This window comes from Poecile atricapillus, chromosome 39 (genome assembly GCF_030490865.1).
Source record: "Poecile atricapillus isolate bPoeAtr1 chromosome 39, bPoeAtr1.hap1, whole genome shotgun sequence".
NCBI classification, from domain to species: Eukaryota; Metazoa; Chordata; class Aves; order Passeriformes; family Paridae; genus Poecile; species Poecile atricapillus.
In genome coordinates this window covers 1,443,690-1,460,235 of record NC_081287.1, presented here as the reverse complement: position 1 = coordinate 1,460,235, position 16,546 = coordinate 1,443,690, and the positions used below count along the sequence as shown (strand labels likewise).

Below are 16,546 nucleotides of genomic sequence, written 5' to 3'. Positions count from 1 at the left end.
TGGGGTCACACCGGAGATGGGGGGGGTCACACCGGGGGGGTCACACCGGGAGGATGAGGAGGGGGCACACCCGGGGGGGGTCACACCGGGGGGGTCACACCGGGAGGATGAGGAGGGTGTGGAGGGGTCACACCCGGGGGGGTGAGGAGGGGTCCGGGCCCGCTGTGACCCCCCTGTGTCCCCCCCCCTGTGTCCCCCCCCGTTGTCCCCTGCTGTCCCCCCCGTGTCCCTCCGGTGTTCCCTCCATGTCCACCCGGTGTCCCCCCCCGGTGTCCCCCCGTGTCTCCCCTTTGTCCCCCCCGGTGTCCCCCCGTGACTTCCCCTGTGATCCCTCTGTGACCCCCCTGATGTCCCCCCATGTCCCCCGGTGTCCCCCTGGTGTCCCCCCTGTGACTCCTCCTGTGACCCCCCCGTGTCCCCCCATGTCCCCTCGTGTCCCCCGCTGTCCCCTGGTGTCCCCCGCCGGTGTCCCCCCCATGTCCCCTGCTGTCCCCCCCCGCTGTCCCTGCTGTCCCCCATGTCTCCCTGCTGTCCCCTCCGCTGTCCCCGCTGTCTGCCGTGTCCTCGCTGTCCCCTCGTGTCCCCGCTGTCCCCATTGTCCCCTGGTGTCCCCCGTCCCCCGTGTCCCCCCTGTCCCCTTGTGTCCTCCATGTCCCCTCTTGTCCCCTGCTGTCCCCATTGTCCCCTGGTGTCCCCATTGTCCCCTGTGTCCCCATTGTCCCCCTGTGTCCCCGTCTCAGATCTCGGCCAAGCTGGAGCCGCTGGGCTCGGAGCAGCGGCAGCGAGCGGCCATGGCCGGGCCCCGACCCCCCTCGGGCTGCACCATCTTCCTCGGCTTCACCTCCAACCTCGTCAGCTCCGGCGTCAGGGAGAGCATCCGATACCTCGTACAGCACGGCATGGTGACACTGGGGACATGGGGACACACTGGGGACATGGGGACACACTGGGGACACACTGGGGACAGGGAGAGCATCCGATACCTCGTACAGCACGGCATGGTGACACTGGGGACATGGGGACACTGGGGACACACTGGGGACATGGGGACACACTGGGGACATGGGGACACACTGGGGACACACTGGGGACACTGGGGACATGGGGACATGGGGACAGGGAGAGCCCCTCGGGCTGCACCATCTTCCTCGGCTTCACCTCCAACCTCGTCAGCTCCGGCGTCAGGGAGAGCATCCGATACCTCGTACAGCACGGCATGGTGACACTGGGGACATGGGGACACACTGGGGGACATGGGGACACACTGGGGACATGGGGACATGGGACAGGGAGAGCCCCTCGGGCTGCACCATCTTCCTCGGCTTCACCTCCAACCTCGTCAGCTCCGGCGTCAGGGAGAGCATCCGATACCTCGTACAGCACGGCATGGTGACACTGGGGACATGGGGACACACTGGGGGACATGGGGACAGGGAGAGCATCCGATACCTCGTACAGCACGGCATGGTGACACTGGGGACACTGGGGACACACTGGGGACACACTGGGGACACACTGGGGACATGGGGACACGGGGACAGGGAGAGCATCCGATACCTCGTACAGCACGGCATGGTGACACTGGGGACATGGGGACACACTGGGGACACACTGGGGACATGGGGACACACTGGGGACATGGGGACAGGGAGAGCATCCGATACCTCGTACAGCACGGCATGGTGACACTGGGGACATGGGGACACTGGGGACACACTGGGGACACACTGGGGACACACTGGGGACATGGGGACAGGGAGAGCCCCTCGGGCTGCACCATCTTCCTCGGCTTCACCTCCAACCTCGTCAGCTCCGGCGTCAGGGAGAGCATCCGATACCTCGTACAGCACGGCATGGTGACACTGGGGACATGGGGACACACTGGGGACACACTGGGGACACACTGGGGACATGGGGACACTGGGGACACACTGGGGACACACTGGGGACACTGGGGACACACTGGGGACACACTGGGGACACACTGGGGACACACTGGGGACATGGGGACACACTGGGGACACACTGGGGACACACGGGACATGGGGACACACTGGGGACATGGGGACAGGGAGAGCATCCGATACCTCGTACAGCACGGCATGGTGACACTGGGGACATGGGGACACACTGGGGACACACTGGGGACACACTGGGGACATGGGGACACACTGGGGACACACTGGGGACACACTGGGGACACACTGGGGACATGGGGACACACTGGGGACACACTGGGGACATGGGGACACACTGGGGACACACTGGGGACACACGGGACATGGGGACACACTGGGGACATGGGGACACTGGGGACATGGGGACAGGGAGAGCATCCGATACCTCGTACAGCACGGCATGGGGACATGGGGACATGGTGACACTGGGGACATGGGGACACACTGGAGACACACTGGGGACACTGGGTACAGGGACAGAGACAGGGGGACAGAGATGGGGACAGGGGCCAGGAGATGGGGGACAGGGACCCAGGGGACACCATGGTGTCCCCAGGTCCCTCGGGGTGTCCCCAGGGTTTTTGGGGTGTCCCCCGGGTCCTCAGGGTGTCCCTAGGTCCCTCAGGGTGTCCCCAGGGTTTTTGGGGTGTCCCTCAGGGTGTCCCCAGGGGTCCTTGGGGTGTCCCCAGGGTGTCCCCAGGGTTTTTGGGGTGTTCTCGGGGTGTCCCCAGGGTCCTTGGGGTGTCCCCAGGGTTTTTGGGGTGTCCCCAGGTCCCTCAGGGTGTCCCCAGGGGTGTCCCCAGGGTTTTTGGGGTGTTCTCAGGGTGTCCCCAGGGGTGTCCCCAGGGTTTTTGGGGTGTTCTCGGGGTGTCCCCAGGGTTTTTGGGGTGTCCCTCAGGGTGTCCCCAGGTGTCCCCGTGGGGGTGGCAGGTGTCACCCGGGGCTGTCCCCGAGGTGCTGACCCCTCCCTGGCCAGGTGGACGTGCTGGTGACCACGGCCGGGGGGGTGGAGGAGGATCTCATCAAGTGCCTGGCGCCCACCTTCATCGGGGACTTCCACCTGCGGGGCCGGGAGCTGCGGGAGAACGGCATCAACAGGTGAGGGTCACCTGGGGCCACCTCAGTGTCACCTCGGGGTCACCTGGGGCCACCTCAGTGTCACCTGGGGGTCACCTGGGGTCACATTGGGGTCACCTCGGGGTCACCTGCGGGGCCAGGAGCTGCGGGAGAACGGCATCAACAGGTGAGGGCCACCTGGGTGTCACCTCAGTGTCACCTCAGTGTCACCTGGGGCCACCTCGGGGTCACCTGCGGGGCCGGGAGCTGCGGGAGAACGGCATCAACAGGTGAGGGGCACCTGGGTGTCACCTCAGTGTCACCTCGGGGTCACCTGGGGTCACCTCGGGGTCACCTGGGGCCACCTTGGGTCACCTTGGGGTCACCTGGGGCCACCTCGGGGTCACGTGGGGTCACCTGCGGGGCCGGGAGCTGCGGGAGAACGGCATCAACAGGTGAGGGTCACCTGGGGCCACCTCAGTGTCACCTGGGGTCACCTGGGGTCACCTCAGTGTCACCTGGGGTCACCTGGGGTCACCTTGGGGTCACCTGGGGCCACCTCAGTGTCACCTGGGGCCACCTGGGGCCACCTCAGTGTCACCTGGGGCCACCTCGGGGTCACCTCGGGGTCACGGGGTCACATTGGGGTCACCTGGGGTCACCTGCGGGGCCGGGAGCTGCGGGAGAACGGCATCAACAGGTGAGGGTCACCTGGGGCCACCTCAGTGTCACCTTGGGGTCACCTGGGGCCACCTCAGTGTCACCTGGGGCCACCTCAGTGTCACCTTGGGGTCACCTGGGGCCACCTCAGTGTCACCTGGGGCCACCTCAGTGTCACCTTGGGGTCACCTGGGGCCACCTCGGGGTCACCTTTGGGCCACCTCAGAATCACCTCGGGATCACCCTGGGGTCACCTCGGGGTCACTTTGGGGTCACCTCAGGGTCACCTCGGGATCACTTCGGGGTCACTTTGGGGCCACCTCAGGGTCACCTTGGGGTCACCTCGGGGTCAATTTGGGGTCACCTCGGGGTCACCTCAGGGTCACTTTGGGGTCACCTCGGGGTCACCTCGGGGTCACCTCGGGGTCACTTTGGGGTCACCTCGAGGTCACCTCAGGGTCACCTCGGGGTCAATTTGGGGTCAATTTGGGGTCACCTCGGGGTCACTTTGGGGTCACCTCAGTGTCACCTTGGGGTCACCTCGGGGTCACCTCAGGGTCACCTCGGGGTCACTTCGGGGTCACCTCGGGGTCAATTTGGGGTCAATTTGGGGTCACCTCGGGGTCATATTGGGTCACCTCGGGGTCACTTTGGGGTCACCTCGGGGTCACCCTGGGGTCACCTGTCACCTCGGGGTCATATTGGGTCACCTCGGGGTCACCCTGGGGTCACCTCAGGGTCACCTCGGGGTCACCTCGGGGTCCCTTTGGGGTCACCTCGGGGTCACTTTGGGGCCATCTCGGGGTCACCTCAGGGTCACTTCGGGGTCACTTCGGGGTCACCTCGGGGTCAATTTGGGGTCACCTCAGGGTCACTTTGGGGTCACCTCAGGGTCACCTTGGGGTCACTTTGGGGTCACCTCAGGGTCACTTTGGGGTCACTTTGGGGTCACCTCGGAGTCACTTTGGGGTCACCTCGGGGTCACTTTGGGGCCATCTCGGGGTCACTTTGGGGTCACCTCAGTGTCACCTTGGGGTCACCTCGGGGTCACCTCAGAGTCACTTTGGGGCCATCTCGGGGTCACTTTGGGGTCACCTCGGGGTCACCTCAGAGTCACCTCGGGGTCACTTTGGGGTCACCTCGGGGTCACCTCAGGGTCACCTCGGGGTCAATTTGGGGTCAATTTGGGGTCACCTCGGGGTCACTTTGGGGTCACTTTGGGGTCACCTCGGGATCACTGCGGTGTCACTTTGGGGTCACCTCAGTGTCACCTCGGGGTCACTGCGGTGTCACCTCGGGATCACCTCAGCGTCACCTCAGGGTCACCTCGGGGTCACCTCGGGGTCAATTTGGGGTCACCTCGGGGTCATATTGGGTCACCTCAGGGTCACCTCGGGGTCACTTTGGGGTCACCTCAGAGTCACTTTGGGGCCATCTCGAGGTCACTTTGGGGTCACCTCGGGGTCACCTCAGAGTCACTTTGGGGCCATCTCGGGGTCACCCTGGGGTCACTTTGGGGTCACTTTGGTGTCCCCCAGGATCGGGAACCTGCTGGTGCCCAATGACAATTACTGCAAGTTCGAGGATTGGCTGATGCCCATCCTGGAGCGGATGGTGGACGAGCAGGACACGCAGGTCAGGGGGGGACCCCAACCCGGGACCCCTCAGTGCTCAGAGGGGGCCTTAGGGGGTCCCTGGATATCTGGGGTGAGGTTTTGGGGGTCCCTGGATATCTGGGGTGGGGGTTTGGGGGTCCCTGGATACCTGGGGTGGGGATTTGGGGGTCCCTGGATATCTGGGGTGGGGGTTTGGGGGTCCCTGGATACCTGGGGTGGGGATTTGGGGGTCCCTGGATATCTGGGGTGGGGGTTTGGGGGTCCCTGGATATCTGGGGTGAGGTTTTGGGGGTCCCTGGATATCTGGGGCAGGGTTTGGGGGTCCCTGGATATCTGGGGTGAGGTTTTGGGGGTCCCTGAATATCTGGGGTGGGGCCTTAGGGGGTCCCTGGATACCTGGGGTGGGGATTTGGGGGTCCCTGGATATCTGGGGTGGGGGTTTGGGGGTCCCTGACCACCTGGGGTGGGGGTTTGGGGGTCCCTGCACACCTGGGGTTGGTATTTGGGGGTCCCTGGATACCTGGGGTGAGGGTTTGGGGGTCCCTGGGTATCTGGGGTGGGGGTTTGGGGGTCCCTGGATATCTGGGGTGAGGTTTTGGGGGTCCCTGGATATCTGGGGTGGGGGTTTGGGGGTCCCTGGATATCTGGGGTGAGGTTTTGGGGGTCCCTGAATATCTGGGGTGGGGGTTTGGGGGTCCCTGGGTATCTGGGGCAGGGATTTGGGGGTCCCTGGATATCTGGGGCAGGGTTTTGGGGGTCCCTGGGTATCTGGGGCAGGGTTTTGGGGGTCCCTGGATATCTGGGGCAGGGGTTTGGGGATCCCTGGATATCTGGGGTTGGGATTTGGGGGTCTCAGGATATCTGGGGTGGGGATTTGGGGGTCCCTGGATATCTGGGGCAGGGGTTTGGGGGTCCCTGGGTGTCTGGGGCAAGGTTTTGGGGGTCCCTGCACACCTGGGGTGGGGGTTTGGGGGTCTCTGGATATCTGGGGTGGGGGTTTGGGGGTCCCTGGATATCTGGGGTGGGGGTTTGGGGGTCCCTGCACACCTGGGGTTGGGATTTGGGGGGTCCCTGAATATCTGGGGTTGGTATTTGGGGGTCTCTGGATATCTGGGGTGGGAATTTGGGGGTCCCTGAATATCTGGGGTGGGGGTTTGGGGGTCCCTGGATATCTGGGGTTGGTATTTGGGGGTCTCTGGATATCTGGGGTGGGGGTTTGGGGGTCCCTGCACACCTGGGGTTGGGATTTGGGGGGTCCCTGAATATCTGGGGTTGGTATTTGGGGGTCTCTGGATATCTGGGGTGGGAATTTGGGGGTCCCTGGATATCTGGGGTGGGGATTTGGGGGTCCCTGGATATCTGGGGTGGGGATTTGGGGGTCCCTGGATATCTGGGGTGGGGATTTGGGGGTCCCTGGATATCTGGGGTGGGGATTTGGGGGTCCCTGGATATCTGGGGTGGGGATTTGGGGGTCCCTGGATATCTGGGGTGGGGATTTGGGGGTCCCTGGATATCTGGGGCAGGGTTTTGGGGGTCCCTGGATATCTGGGGTGGGGGCTTGGGTGTCCCTGGGTATCCGGGGCAGGGTTTTGGGGGTCCCTGGGTATCTGGGGCAGGGTTTGGGGGTCCCTGGGTATCTGGGGCAGGGTTTTGGGGGTCCCTGGGTATCTGGGGCAGGGTTTGGGGGTCCCTGGGTATCTGGGGTGAGGTTTTGGGGGTCCCTGGGTATCTGGGGCAGGGTTTTGGGGGTCCCTGCACACCTGGGGTGGGGATTTGGGGGTCCCTGGATATCTGGGGCAGGGTTTTGGGGGTCCCTGGGTATCTGGGGCAGGGTTTTGGGGGTCTCCGGATATATGGGGCAGGGTTTTGGGGGTCTCCGGATATGTGGGGCAGGGTTTTGGGGGTCCCTGGGTACCTGGGGCAGGGTTTTGGGGGTCCCTGGGCCCCCCTGGCCGGGGTTCCTGAGCCGGGTCCCCGCAGGGCGTGCGGTGGACGCCGTCCCGGATGATCGCCCGGCTGGGCAAGGAGATCAACAACCCCGAATCCATCTGTTACTGGGCCCAGAAGGTACCGGGGGACACCGGGGGACACCAGGGGACATGGGGGGACACTGGGGGATACTGGGGGGACACCAGGGGACACTGGGGGACACGGGGGATACTGGGGGGACACCAGGGGGACACCAGGGGGACACTGGGGGACACTGGGGGAGACGAGGGGACATGGGGGGGGACACCGGGGGGACATTGGGGGACACCGAGGGACACTGGGGGGACACTGGGGGGACACCGGGGGACACCAGGGGACACCGGGGGGACATTGGGGGACACCGGGGGGACACTGGGGGACAATGGGGAACACTGGGGGACACCAGGGGGACACTGGGGGACACCAGGGGGACACTGGGGGGACACAGGGGGACACTGGGGGACACTGGAGGGACACCGGGGGACATGGGGGGGACACCATGGGGACACTGGAGGGACACTGGGGGACACTGGGGGGACACTGGGGGTGTCACCATGTCCCCCACCCCAGAACAAGATCCTGGTGCTGAGCCCAGCGCTCACCAACGGCTCACTGGGGGACACTGGGGGGACACCAGGGACACCGGGGGACACGGGGGGACACTGGAGGGACACCGGGGGACACCGGGGGACACTGGGGGACACGGGGGGACACCGGGGGGACACTGGGGGGTGTCACCGGGGGGTGTCACCGTGTCCCCCACCCCAGAACAAGATCCTGGTGCTGAGCCCGGCGCTCACCGACGGCTCCCTGGGGGACACCGGGGGGACACCGGGGGGACACTGGGGGACACTGGGGGGACACCAGGGGACACCAGGGGGACACGGGGGGACACTGGGGGGACACTGGGGGTGTCACCAGGGGGTGTCACCGTGTCCCCCACCCCAGAACAAGATCCCGGTGCTGAGCCCGGCGCTCACCGACGGCTCCCTTGGGGACACTGGGGGGACACCAGGGGACACTGGGGGTGTCACCGTGTCCCCCACCCCCAGAACAAGATCCCGGTGCTGAGCCCGGCGCTCACCGACGGCTCCCTGGGGGACACTGGGGGGACACTGGGGGACACTGGGGGGACACCAGGGGACACCAGGGGACACTGGGGGTGTCACCAGGGGGTGTCACCATGTCCCCCACCCCCAGAACAAGATCCCGGTGCTGAGCCCGGCGCTCACCGATGGCTCCCTGGGGGACACCGGGGGGGACACGGGGGGACACTGGGGGACACTGAGGGGACACTGGGGGACACCAGGGGTGTCACCGTGTCCCCCACCCCAGAACAAGATCCCGGTGCTGAGCCCGGCGCTCACCGATGGCTCCCTGGGGGACACCGGGGGGACACTGGGGGGACACTGGGGGACACTGGGGGGACACTGGGGGACACGGGGGGACACTGGGGGGACACTGGGGGACACCAGGGGACACTGGGGGTGTCACTGGGGGTGTCACCATGTCCCCCCACCCCAGAACAAGATCCCGGTGCTGAGCCCGGCGCTCACCGACGGCTCCCTGGGGGACACTGGGGGGACACTGGGGGACACCAGGGGACACTGGAGGGATACCGGGGGACATGGGGGGACACTGGGGGACACCAGGGGACACTGGAGGGACACTGGGGGTGTCACCAGGGGGTGTCACCATGTCCCCCCACCCCAGAACAAGATCCCGGTGCTGAGCCCGGCGCTCACCGATGGCTCCCTGGGGGACACTGGGGGGACACCGGGGGACACGGGGGGACACTGGGGGGACACTGGGGGGACACTGGGGGACACTGGGGGGACACTGAGGGGACACTGGGGGGACACTGGGGGGACACCAGGGGACACTGGGGGACACTGGGGGTGTCACCGTGTCCCCCACCCCAGAACAAGATCCCGGTGCTGAGCCCGGCGCTCACCGACGGCTCCCTGGGGGACACTGCGGGGACACTGGGGGGACATTGGGGGACACTGAGGGGACACTGGGGGACACCAGGGGACACAGGGGGACACTGGGGGTGTCACCAGGGGGTGTCACCGTGTCCCCCACCCCAGAACAAGATCCCGGTGCTGAGCCCGGCGCTCACCGATGGCTCCCTGGGGGACATGATCTTCTTCCACTCCTACAAACGCCCGGGGCTCGTGCTGGACATCGTGGAGGGTGAGAGGCCCTGGGGTGCCCCACGGGGGTTTGGGGGATCCCCACAGGGGTTTGGGGGATCCCCAGGGAGGTTTGGGGATCCCCACGGGGGTTTGGGGGTGCCCCACAGAGGCTTGGGATGTCCCACGGAGGTTTGGAGGTGCCCCAGAGAGGTTTGGGGGTGCCCCATGGGATTTCAGGGTGCCCCCAGGTGGGTTTGGGGGTACCTCAGGGGGATTTGGGGGATCCCACAGGGTTTGGGTGTACCCCAGGAGGTTTGGGGTGCCCCACAGAGGTTTGGGGGTTCCCCAGGTGGGTTTTGGGGTTCCCCACAGAGGTTTGGGGGTTCCCCAGGTGGGTTTTGGGGCTCCCCAGGTGGGTTTTGGGGCTCCCCAGAGGGTTTGGGGGTTCCCCAGATGGGTTTGGGGGTTCCCCAGGGGGATTTGGGGGTTCCCCAGGTGGGTTTTGGGGTTCCCCAGGGGGGTTTGGGGTTCCCCAGAGGGTTTGGGGGTTCCCCAGAGGGTTTTGGGGTTCCCCAGGTGGGTTTGGGGTGCCCCACAGAGGTTTGGGGGTTCCCCAGAGGGTTTGGGGGTTCCCCAGGTGGGTTTTGGGGTGCCCTGACCGCCCTGTACCCCCAGACCTGCGCCTCATCAACACCCAGGCCATCTTTGCACACAAGACCGGGATGATCATCCTGGGCGGGGGCCTGGTCAAGCACCACATCGCCAACGCCAACCTGATGGTGAGAGACCCCCGGGGTGGGGCGGGGAGGGGGTCCCGGGGGTCCCGGGGAGGGGAGGGAGGGGGTCCCGGGGGTCCCGGAGAGGGCGGGGAGGGGGGTCCCGGGGAGGGCAGGGAGGGGGTCCCGGGGGTCCCGGGGGTCCCAGGGAGGGCAGGAGGTCCTGGGGGTCCCGGGGAGGGCGGGGAGGGGGGTCCCGGGGAGGGGAGGGGATCCCGGGGGTCCCCGGGAGGGCAGGGAGGGGGTCCCGTGGAGGGCAGGAAGGGGGTCCTGGGGGTCCCGGGGTGGGGCAGGGAGGGGGTCCCAGGGAGGGCAGGGAGGGGGTCCCAGGGAGGGCAGGGAGGGGGTCCCGGGGGTCCCCGGGAGGGCAGGGAGGGGGTCCTGGGGGTCCCGGGGTGGGGCGGGGAGGGGGTCCCAGGGAGGGCGGGCGGGGGGTCCCGGAGAGGGCGGGGAGGGGGGTCCCGGGGAGGGCAGGGAGGGGGTCCCAGGGGTCCCGGGGAGGGCAGGGAGGGGGTCCCGGGGGTCCCGGGGAGGGCAGGGAGGGGGTCCCGGGGGTCCCGGGGAGGGCGGGCGGGGGGTCCCGGGGAGGGGGTCCCGGGGAGGGCGGGGAGGGGGTCCCGGGGAGGGCGGGCGGGGGGTCCCGGGGAGGGTGGGGAGGGGGTCCTGGGGGTCGTGGAGAGGGTGGGGCGGGGGCCCCAGGGGTCCCAGCGAGGGCAGGGAGGGGGTCCTGGAGAGGGCGGGCGGGGGGTCCCGGGGAGGGCAGGGAAGGGGTCCCAGGGGTCCTGGGGAGGGCAGGGAGGGGGTCCCGGGGAGGGCGGGCAGGGGGTCCCGGGGGTCCCGGGGAGGGCAGGGAGGGGGTCCCGGGGAGGGCGGGCAGGGGGTCCCGGGGGTCCCGGAGAGGGCAAGCGGGGGGTCCCGGGGGTCCCTGGGAGGGGAGGGGGTCCTGGGGGTCCCGGGGAGGGCGGGGGGCTCAGCCCCGTGTCTGCACCGGCAGCGCAACGGCGCCGATTTCTCCGTCTACGTCAACACGGCGCAGGAGTTCGACGGCTCCGACTCGGGTGCGCGGCCGGACGAGGCCGTGTCCTGGGGCAAGATCCGCGTGGACGCCACCCCCGTCAAGGTGGGGGGTCCCGGGGGTCCCGGGGGGATTTGGGGAGCCCGGGCTGGGGGGTTCTGACCCCTCCGGTCTGTGCCAGGTCTACGCTGACGCCTCGCTCGTGTTCCCGCTGCTCGTGGCCGAGACGTTCGCACGGAGCGCCGACGCCTTCCCGGTGCCCGCGGGGACCCCCGAGGCCTGAGGGACCCCCAGTGCCTGCAGGGACCCCCGGTGCCCGCGGGGACCCCCAAGGCCTGAGGGACCCTCGGTGTCCATGGAGACCCCCAGTGCCTGCAGGGACCCCCGAGGCCTGAGGGACCCTCGGTGTCTGTGGGGACCCCTGGTGCCTGTGGTGACCCCCAAGGCCTGAGGGACCCCCGGTGTCCATGGAGACCCCCAGTGCCTGCAGGGACCCCCGAGGCCTGAGGGACCCCCAGTGCCCATTGGGACCCCCAAGGCCTGAGGGACCCCCGAGACCTGAGGGACCCCCGAGGTCTGAGGGACCCTCGGTGCCTGTGGGGACCCCCAGTTCCCACAGGGACCCCCAAGGCCTGAGGGACCCCTGATGCCCGCATGGACCCCCAAGGCCTGAAAGACTCCCAGTGCCTGCAGGGACCCCCAATGCCCATGGGGACCCCCGAGGCCTGAGGGACCCCCAGTGCCTGTGGGGACCCCTGATGCCCACATTGACCCCCAAGGCCTGAGGGACCCAGTTCCCACAGGGACCCCCAAGGCCTGAGGGACCCCCAGGCTCAGGTCTGGGTGTGCTGAGCCCCCCTCAGCTCCCACAGCATGGGGGGCACTGGGGCGAGTCCCTCTGGGGGGGCCAGGGGCCCCCTACACCTGCACCCCCCTGTCTGTGTGTGCCCCCTCCCCAGTGCTTGCATTTATTTATTCCAGCACCTAATAAAGCACAGCAGGGTCTCCTCCCGGGGTTTATTCCTCGTGTCACCTCTCAGGTGTCAGGGTCCCCCTCAGGTGTCGGGGTCCGCCTCAGGAGTCGGGGTCCCCCTCAGGTGTCGGGGTCCCCCTCGGGCTGGAAGGTGTCCTCACGTGTCCCCCTCAGGTGTTGGGGTCCCCCTCAGGTGTCGGGGTCCCCCTCGGGCTGGAAGGTGTCCTCACGTGTCCCCCTCAGGTGTCGGGGTCCCCCTCGGGCTGGAAGGTGTCCTCTCTCCACAGCGTCACCTGGCCCTGGGTGGCCACCAGCAGGCAGGGCAGGCGCGGGTGGAAGGCCAGCGACTGCACCACGCCGTGGCCCACGGGCAAGCTGAGCGCCAGCGAGCCCTGCGGGGACAGCGGCGCTCAGGGAGGGCCGGGGGTGTCCCCAAACCCCCCCCCACCCCACCCCAGGGACCCTCCCTCACCTCCAGCAGGTCCCAGAAGTAGACGTGGCCGTCCTCGGAGGCGCAGCCCACGTGCGTGTCCTGCTCGTTCAGGACGCAGTCCAGCCTGTAGGTCGTGCTGCGGTGACCCGTGTACCTGGGGAGGGATGTGGGGTGAGCTGGGGGTCCCCCAAAGCCCCCCCGGGGTCCCCCAAAGCCCCCCGGGGGTCCCCCAAAGCTTAGGGGGGGCCGTACTCGCCCAGCAGCTCCCCGGTGTCCTTGTCCAGCAGGCGCAGCGTGGAGTCCAGGCTGGCGGCCAGCACGCACTGCCCGTCCTTGCTGAAGCACACGCTGGTGATGGGGCCTGGGGGCACACAAGGAGTTTGGGGGGGTCCCACGGAGCCCCCCCAGTTTTGGGGAGCCCCCCTGGGCTCTCCCCCAGGTCCCACTCACTGCCGATGTAGTCAGAGCAGAGCTGCCCCGCCCGGAGGTCGTAGCGCCGGACCCGCCCGTCCACGGAGCTGCGGGGAGGGGGGAGGTTTAGGGGGTCCCCCAATCCTGGGGGTGCCCCGGTGCTGGGGGGGCTCGTCCCTCACCCCGTCAGGATCTCGTGGCCCGAGAGCTTCACGCTGGAGATTCCGTCCTTGGCCTCGTCCAGCACCTGGATGGGGTCGGGGCGGCGGGAGCGGCAGTCCCAGCACCGCACCGTGGAGTCGATGGAGCCTGGGGGGAAAAGGGGGTTCAGGGGGAACAAAAGGGGGAGCAGGGTGGGAAAAGGGGGTGCAGGGATGTCCCGGGGCTCACAGGGTGCCCCCCAAACCACTCCCTCACCAGACACGATGACGGTGGCTTCCTCATTAAACTGGACGCAGTTCACTTTCTGTGGGAGAAGCAGGGACTCAGAGTCCCGAGCCACGCTCAGGATCCCAAATCCCCCTCCCCAAATCCCCCTCCCCAAATGCCACCCCCAGACCCTCCTCACCCCGGCGTGTCCCCGGTATTTTCGGACCACCTGCCCCGTGGTCACGTCCCAGAGCGCCACGGCCTTGTCGGCGCTGCCGGAGCAGATCTGGCTGTTGTCGAAGGATCTGGGGGGGCACGGGGGGGTCCCGTGAGCGCGGTGAGGCTTCCCCGAGGTGGGGAGGGGTCCCCGCAGCCCCCCCTTACCCGGCGGCGTCCAGCACCTCGTAGCCGTGGCCCTGGTAGGCGCGCAGGGCTGTGCCCTTGTGCGGGTTCCAGAGCTTCAGAGTCTTGTCACTGCCGCACGTCAGGCAGTAATTCCCGTCCGCTGAGGGGGGGAATGGATGTGATCACCGGGACCCCCGCACTGGGACAGGGGGTGACCACCGGGACACGGGGTGATCCCAGGGACCCCCACACCCGAACACGGGGTGATCCCCGGGACCCTCACACCAGGACACGGGGTGATCCCCGGGACCCTCACACCAGGATCCCTGCTCGGGACAGGGGGTGACCCCTGGTACCCCCACATCGGAACACGGGGTGATCCCTGGGACTTCTGCCTGGGACATGGGGTGATCACCGAGACCCCCGCCCGGAACACGGGGTGATCCCCGGGACCCCCGCACCGGGACAGGGGGTTAACCCCCGGGACCCCCGCCCAGGACCCCCACATCGGAACACGGGGTGATTCCCGGTACCTCCGCCCGGGACCCCCACCCGGAACCCCCGCCCGGGACAGGGGGTGATCCCCGGGACCCCCGCCTGGGACACGGGGTGATCCCCGGGACCCCCGCACCCGAACACGGGATGATCCCCGGTACCCCCGCCCGAGACCCCCGCCCGGGACACGGGGTGATCCCCGGGATCCCCACATCGGAACACGGAGTGATCCCCGGGACCCCCGCCCGGAACCCCCGCCCGGGACAAGGGGTGATCCCCGGGATCCCCGCACCCGAACACGGGATGATCCTCGGGACCCCCGCCCGGTACCCCGACATCGGAACACGGGGTGATCCCCGGTACCTCCGCCCGGGACCCCCGCCCGGAACCCCCGCCCGGGACACGGGGTGATCACCGGGACCCCCGCACCCGAACACGGGATGATCCTCGGGACCCCCGCCCGGTACCCCGACATCGGAACACGGGGTGATCCCCGGGACCCCTGCCCGGGACAGGGGGTGATCCCCGGGACCCCCGCCCGGAACACGGGGTGATCCCCGGGACGCCCTCCCGGTTCCCACCCTCCATCCCCAGCTCCTGCTCTCTTCCCCCGTGCCCCGTTTCCCCCCGGTGGCCCCGTGGTGCGCGGTCTCACCGTTGAAGCGGGCGGCCCTCACCGCTCCCTGGCCGCACTGCAGGGTCTGCACCCGCTGCCGGGGCAGCTCGGGCCGGGCTGGCCGCGGCCTCGGGAACGCCATGGAGGGACCGGGGATGGCACCGGGGATGGCACCGGGGATGGCACCGGGGGCCGCACCGGGGGCCGGGCCCCTTCCGGCGGCGGCGGCGGAAGAGGCGGCGGTGGCGGCGGGGCCATGGCGGACCCACGGAGACCCGGCAAAGTGGCCAGGTGGGACCGCGGGCAGCAGCGGGGAGAGAGACCCGGCAGAACCGGGGGGAGATCTGGGGCACCCGCGGAGGGTCCCGGTGCACCGTCCCGCCTGACGGAGCCCCCTTACCCCCGCCAGGTACAAACCCCCGGCCACCGAGACCAACCCGGCGCTGGAAGACCCGACCCCGGACTACATGAACCTGCTGGGGATGGTGTTCAGCATGTGCGGGCTCATGCTCAAGGTGGAGCACGGCGGGCACCGGGGGTTCTCTGAGGGGAATTCGGGGGAGGGAGGATCCCGGTGAGCCTTTGGTGGGGCTCAGCGCCAAGCCCCGGAGATCTCCGGAGGGTCTCCAGGGCATCTCGGGGGTCTCAGGCCCCGTCCCCTCGGGGGTCTCACGGGGCTGTCCCCCAGCTCAAGTGGTGCGCCTGGATCGCCGTTTACTGCTCCTTCATCAGCTTCGCCAACTCGCGCAGCTCCGAGGACACCAAGCAGATGATGAGCAGCTTCATGTGAGTGCCGGGGGGTCCTGGGGGGGTCCCGGGCCGCGTTTTGGGGGGGGTCTCTGACACCTCTGTGTACCCCTCCCAGGCTCTCCATCTCGGCCGTGGTCATGTCCTACCTGCAGAACCCCCAGCCCATGTCCCCGCCGTGGTGATGGGGGTCCCCGAGGGGACAATAAAAAGGGGTCCTGGAACCGCTGTGCTTCGTCTTCGTGCACCTGAACGGGGGCCGGTGGAGCCCCCCAGGAGAGGGGGGAACGGGGAAGAGGAGTCCCGGGGGGCTCCAGGGGAAGCCGGGGGGTCCAGGGGGGCTCTGAAGGGGTTCGGGGGGCTCTGAGGGGACTCGGGGGGGCTCTGAGAGGACTCGGAGGGTCTGAGGGGGCTCTGAGGGGAGTTGGAAATGCCGAGGGGGCTCTGAGGGGAGTTGGAAGTGCCGAGAGAGCTCTGAGGGGACTCGGGGGACCCTGAGGGGGCTCTGAGGTAGCTGAAAGTGCCGCGGGGGCTTTGAGGGGACTCGGGGGGTTCTGAGAGGACTCGGAGGGTGTGAGGTGGTTCTGAGGGGAGTTGGAAGTGCCGAGAGGGCTCTGAGGGGACTCGGGGGAGCTCTGAGAGGACTTCGAGAGTCTGAGGGGGCTCTGGGGGAAGCTGGAAGTGCCGAGGGGGCTCTGAGTAGATTTGGGGGGCTCTGAAGGGACTCGGGGATCTCTGAGGGGGCCCTGAGGGAGTTGAAAGTGCCTCGGGGGCTCTGAGGAGACTCGGGGGGCTCTGAAGGGACTCGGGGAGCTCTGAGGGGGCCCTGAGGGAGCTGAAAGTGCTGCGGGGGCTCTGAGGGGACTCGGGGCACTCTGAGGGGGCTCTGAGGGGACTTGGGGGGCTCTGAGGGGGCCCTGAGGGGGCTGAAAGTGCCGCGGGGGCTCTGAGGAGACTCGGGAGGCCCTGA

The 16,546-nt window shown here is 68.4% G+C and overlaps 3 protein-coding genes and 1 long non-coding RNA gene across 20 annotated transcripts; 2 read left to right on the top strand and 2 right to left on the bottom strand.

Annotated features, from left to right (window-relative positions):
• The first annotated feature begins 726 nt into the window (after nucleotides 1–726).
• Nucleotides 727–12,197, top strand: DHPS (deoxyhypusine synthase). 17 transcript variants are annotated; one of them, XR_009280313.1, is made up of 10 exons: nucleotides 1,731–1,856; nucleotides 2,935–3,056; nucleotides 5,213–5,309; nucleotides 7,271–7,357; nucleotides 9,349–9,454; nucleotides 10,072–10,175; nucleotides 11,167–11,292; nucleotides 11,369–11,479; nucleotides 11,686–11,761; nucleotides 11,855–12,197. XR_009280313.1 is itself a non-coding variant. In XM_058861868.1 (10 exons), the coding sequence occupies exons 1-8, from the start codon at nucleotides 1,854–1,856 to the stop codon at nucleotides 11,468–11,470; spliced, it is 747 nt and encodes a 248-aa protein (XP_058717851.1). In that variant the 5' UTR covers nucleotides 1,731–1,853; the 3' UTR covers nucleotides 11,471–11,479; nucleotides 11,574–11,594; nucleotides 11,855–12,197. The 17 variants fall into 17 exon arrangements, 10 of the variants coding, with proteins under 10 accessions (XP_058717856.1, XP_058717851.1, XP_058717849.1 ...); XR_009280312.1 differs by lacking the exon at nucleotides 11,686–11,761 and adding an exon at nucleotides 11,574–11,650; XM_058861868.1 differs by lacking the exon at nucleotides 11,686–11,761 and adding an exon at nucleotides 11,574–11,594.
• LOC131591335 (uncharacterized) lies at nucleotides 895–1,653 on the bottom strand. The gene is made up of 3 exons (XR_009280323.1): nucleotides 1,450–1,653; nucleotides 1,102–1,371; nucleotides 895–1,035 (listed from the first exon to the last, which is right to left on the bottom strand). It is a non-coding gene; the product is annotated as an uncharacterized LOC131591335 (long non-coding RNA).
• Nucleotides 12,198–12,391: 194 nt separating the features above from the next.
• Nucleotides 12,392–15,041, bottom strand: LOC131591315 (WD repeat domain-containing protein 83-like). The gene is made up of 9 exons (XM_058861896.1): nucleotides 14,869–15,041; nucleotides 13,758–13,878; nucleotides 13,573–13,678; nucleotides 13,422–13,470; nucleotides 13,187–13,313; nucleotides 13,044–13,111; nucleotides 12,846–12,954; nucleotides 12,633–12,747; nucleotides 12,392–12,552 (listed from the first exon to the last, which is right to left on the bottom strand). The coding sequence occupies exons 1-9, from the start codon at nucleotides 14,969–14,971 to the stop codon at nucleotides 12,400–12,402; spliced, it is 951 nt and encodes a 316-aa protein (XP_058717879.1). The 5' UTR covers nucleotides 14,972–15,041; the 3' UTR covers nucleotides 12,392–12,399.
• WDR83OS (WD repeat domain 83 opposite strand) lies at nucleotides 14,996–15,804 on the top strand. The gene is made up of 4 exons (XM_058861902.1): nucleotides 14,996–15,120; nucleotides 15,239–15,344; nucleotides 15,518–15,615; nucleotides 15,695–15,804. The coding sequence occupies exons 1-4, from the start codon at nucleotides 15,086–15,088 to the stop codon at nucleotides 15,759–15,761; spliced, it is 306 nt and encodes a 101-aa protein (XP_058717885.1). The 5' UTR covers nucleotides 14,996–15,085; the 3' UTR covers nucleotides 15,762–15,804.
• Nucleotides 15,805–16,546: the final 742 nt, after the last annotated feature.

Bases quoted from the DNA above. Each gene is read 5' to 3' on its own strand.
- LOC131591315 (XM_058861896.1), bottom strand. From the start codon at position 14,971: ATGGCGTTCCCGAGGCCGCGGCCAGCCCGGCCCGAGCTGCCCCGGCAG. The intron at 13,679-13,757 runs GTAAGGGGGGGC...GTGCCCCCCCAG, and splicing joins GAGGTGCTGGACGCCGCCGG to ATCCTTCGACAACAGCCAGA. The intron at 13,314-13,421 runs GTGAGGGAGTGG...TTTTCCCCCCAG, and splicing joins AGCCACCGTCATCGTGTCTG to GCTCCATCGACTCCACGGTG.
- WDR83OS (XM_058861902.1), top strand. From the start codon at position 15,086: ATGGCGGACCCACGGAGACCCGGCAAAGTGGCCAG. The intron at 15,121-15,238 runs GTGGGACCGCGG...TACCCCCGCCAG, and splicing joins AGACCCGGCAAAGTGGCCAG to GTACAAACCCCCGGCCACCG. The intron at 15,616-15,694 runs GTGAGTGCCGGG...TACCCCTCCCAG, and splicing joins CAGATGATGAGCAGCTTCAT to GCTCTCCATCTCGGCCGTGG.
- DHPS (XM_058861873.1), top strand. From the start codon at position 792: ATGGCCGGGCCCCGACCCCCCTCGGGCTGCACCATCTTCCTCGGCTTC. The intron at 5,310-7,270 runs GTCAGGGGGGGA...GGGTCCCCGCAG, and splicing joins TGGACGAGCAGGACACGCAG to GGCGTGCGGTGGACGCCGTC. The intron at 9,455-10,071 runs GTGAGAGGCCCT...CTGTACCCCCAG, and splicing joins CGTGCTGGACATCGTGGAGG to ACCTGCGCCTCATCAACACC.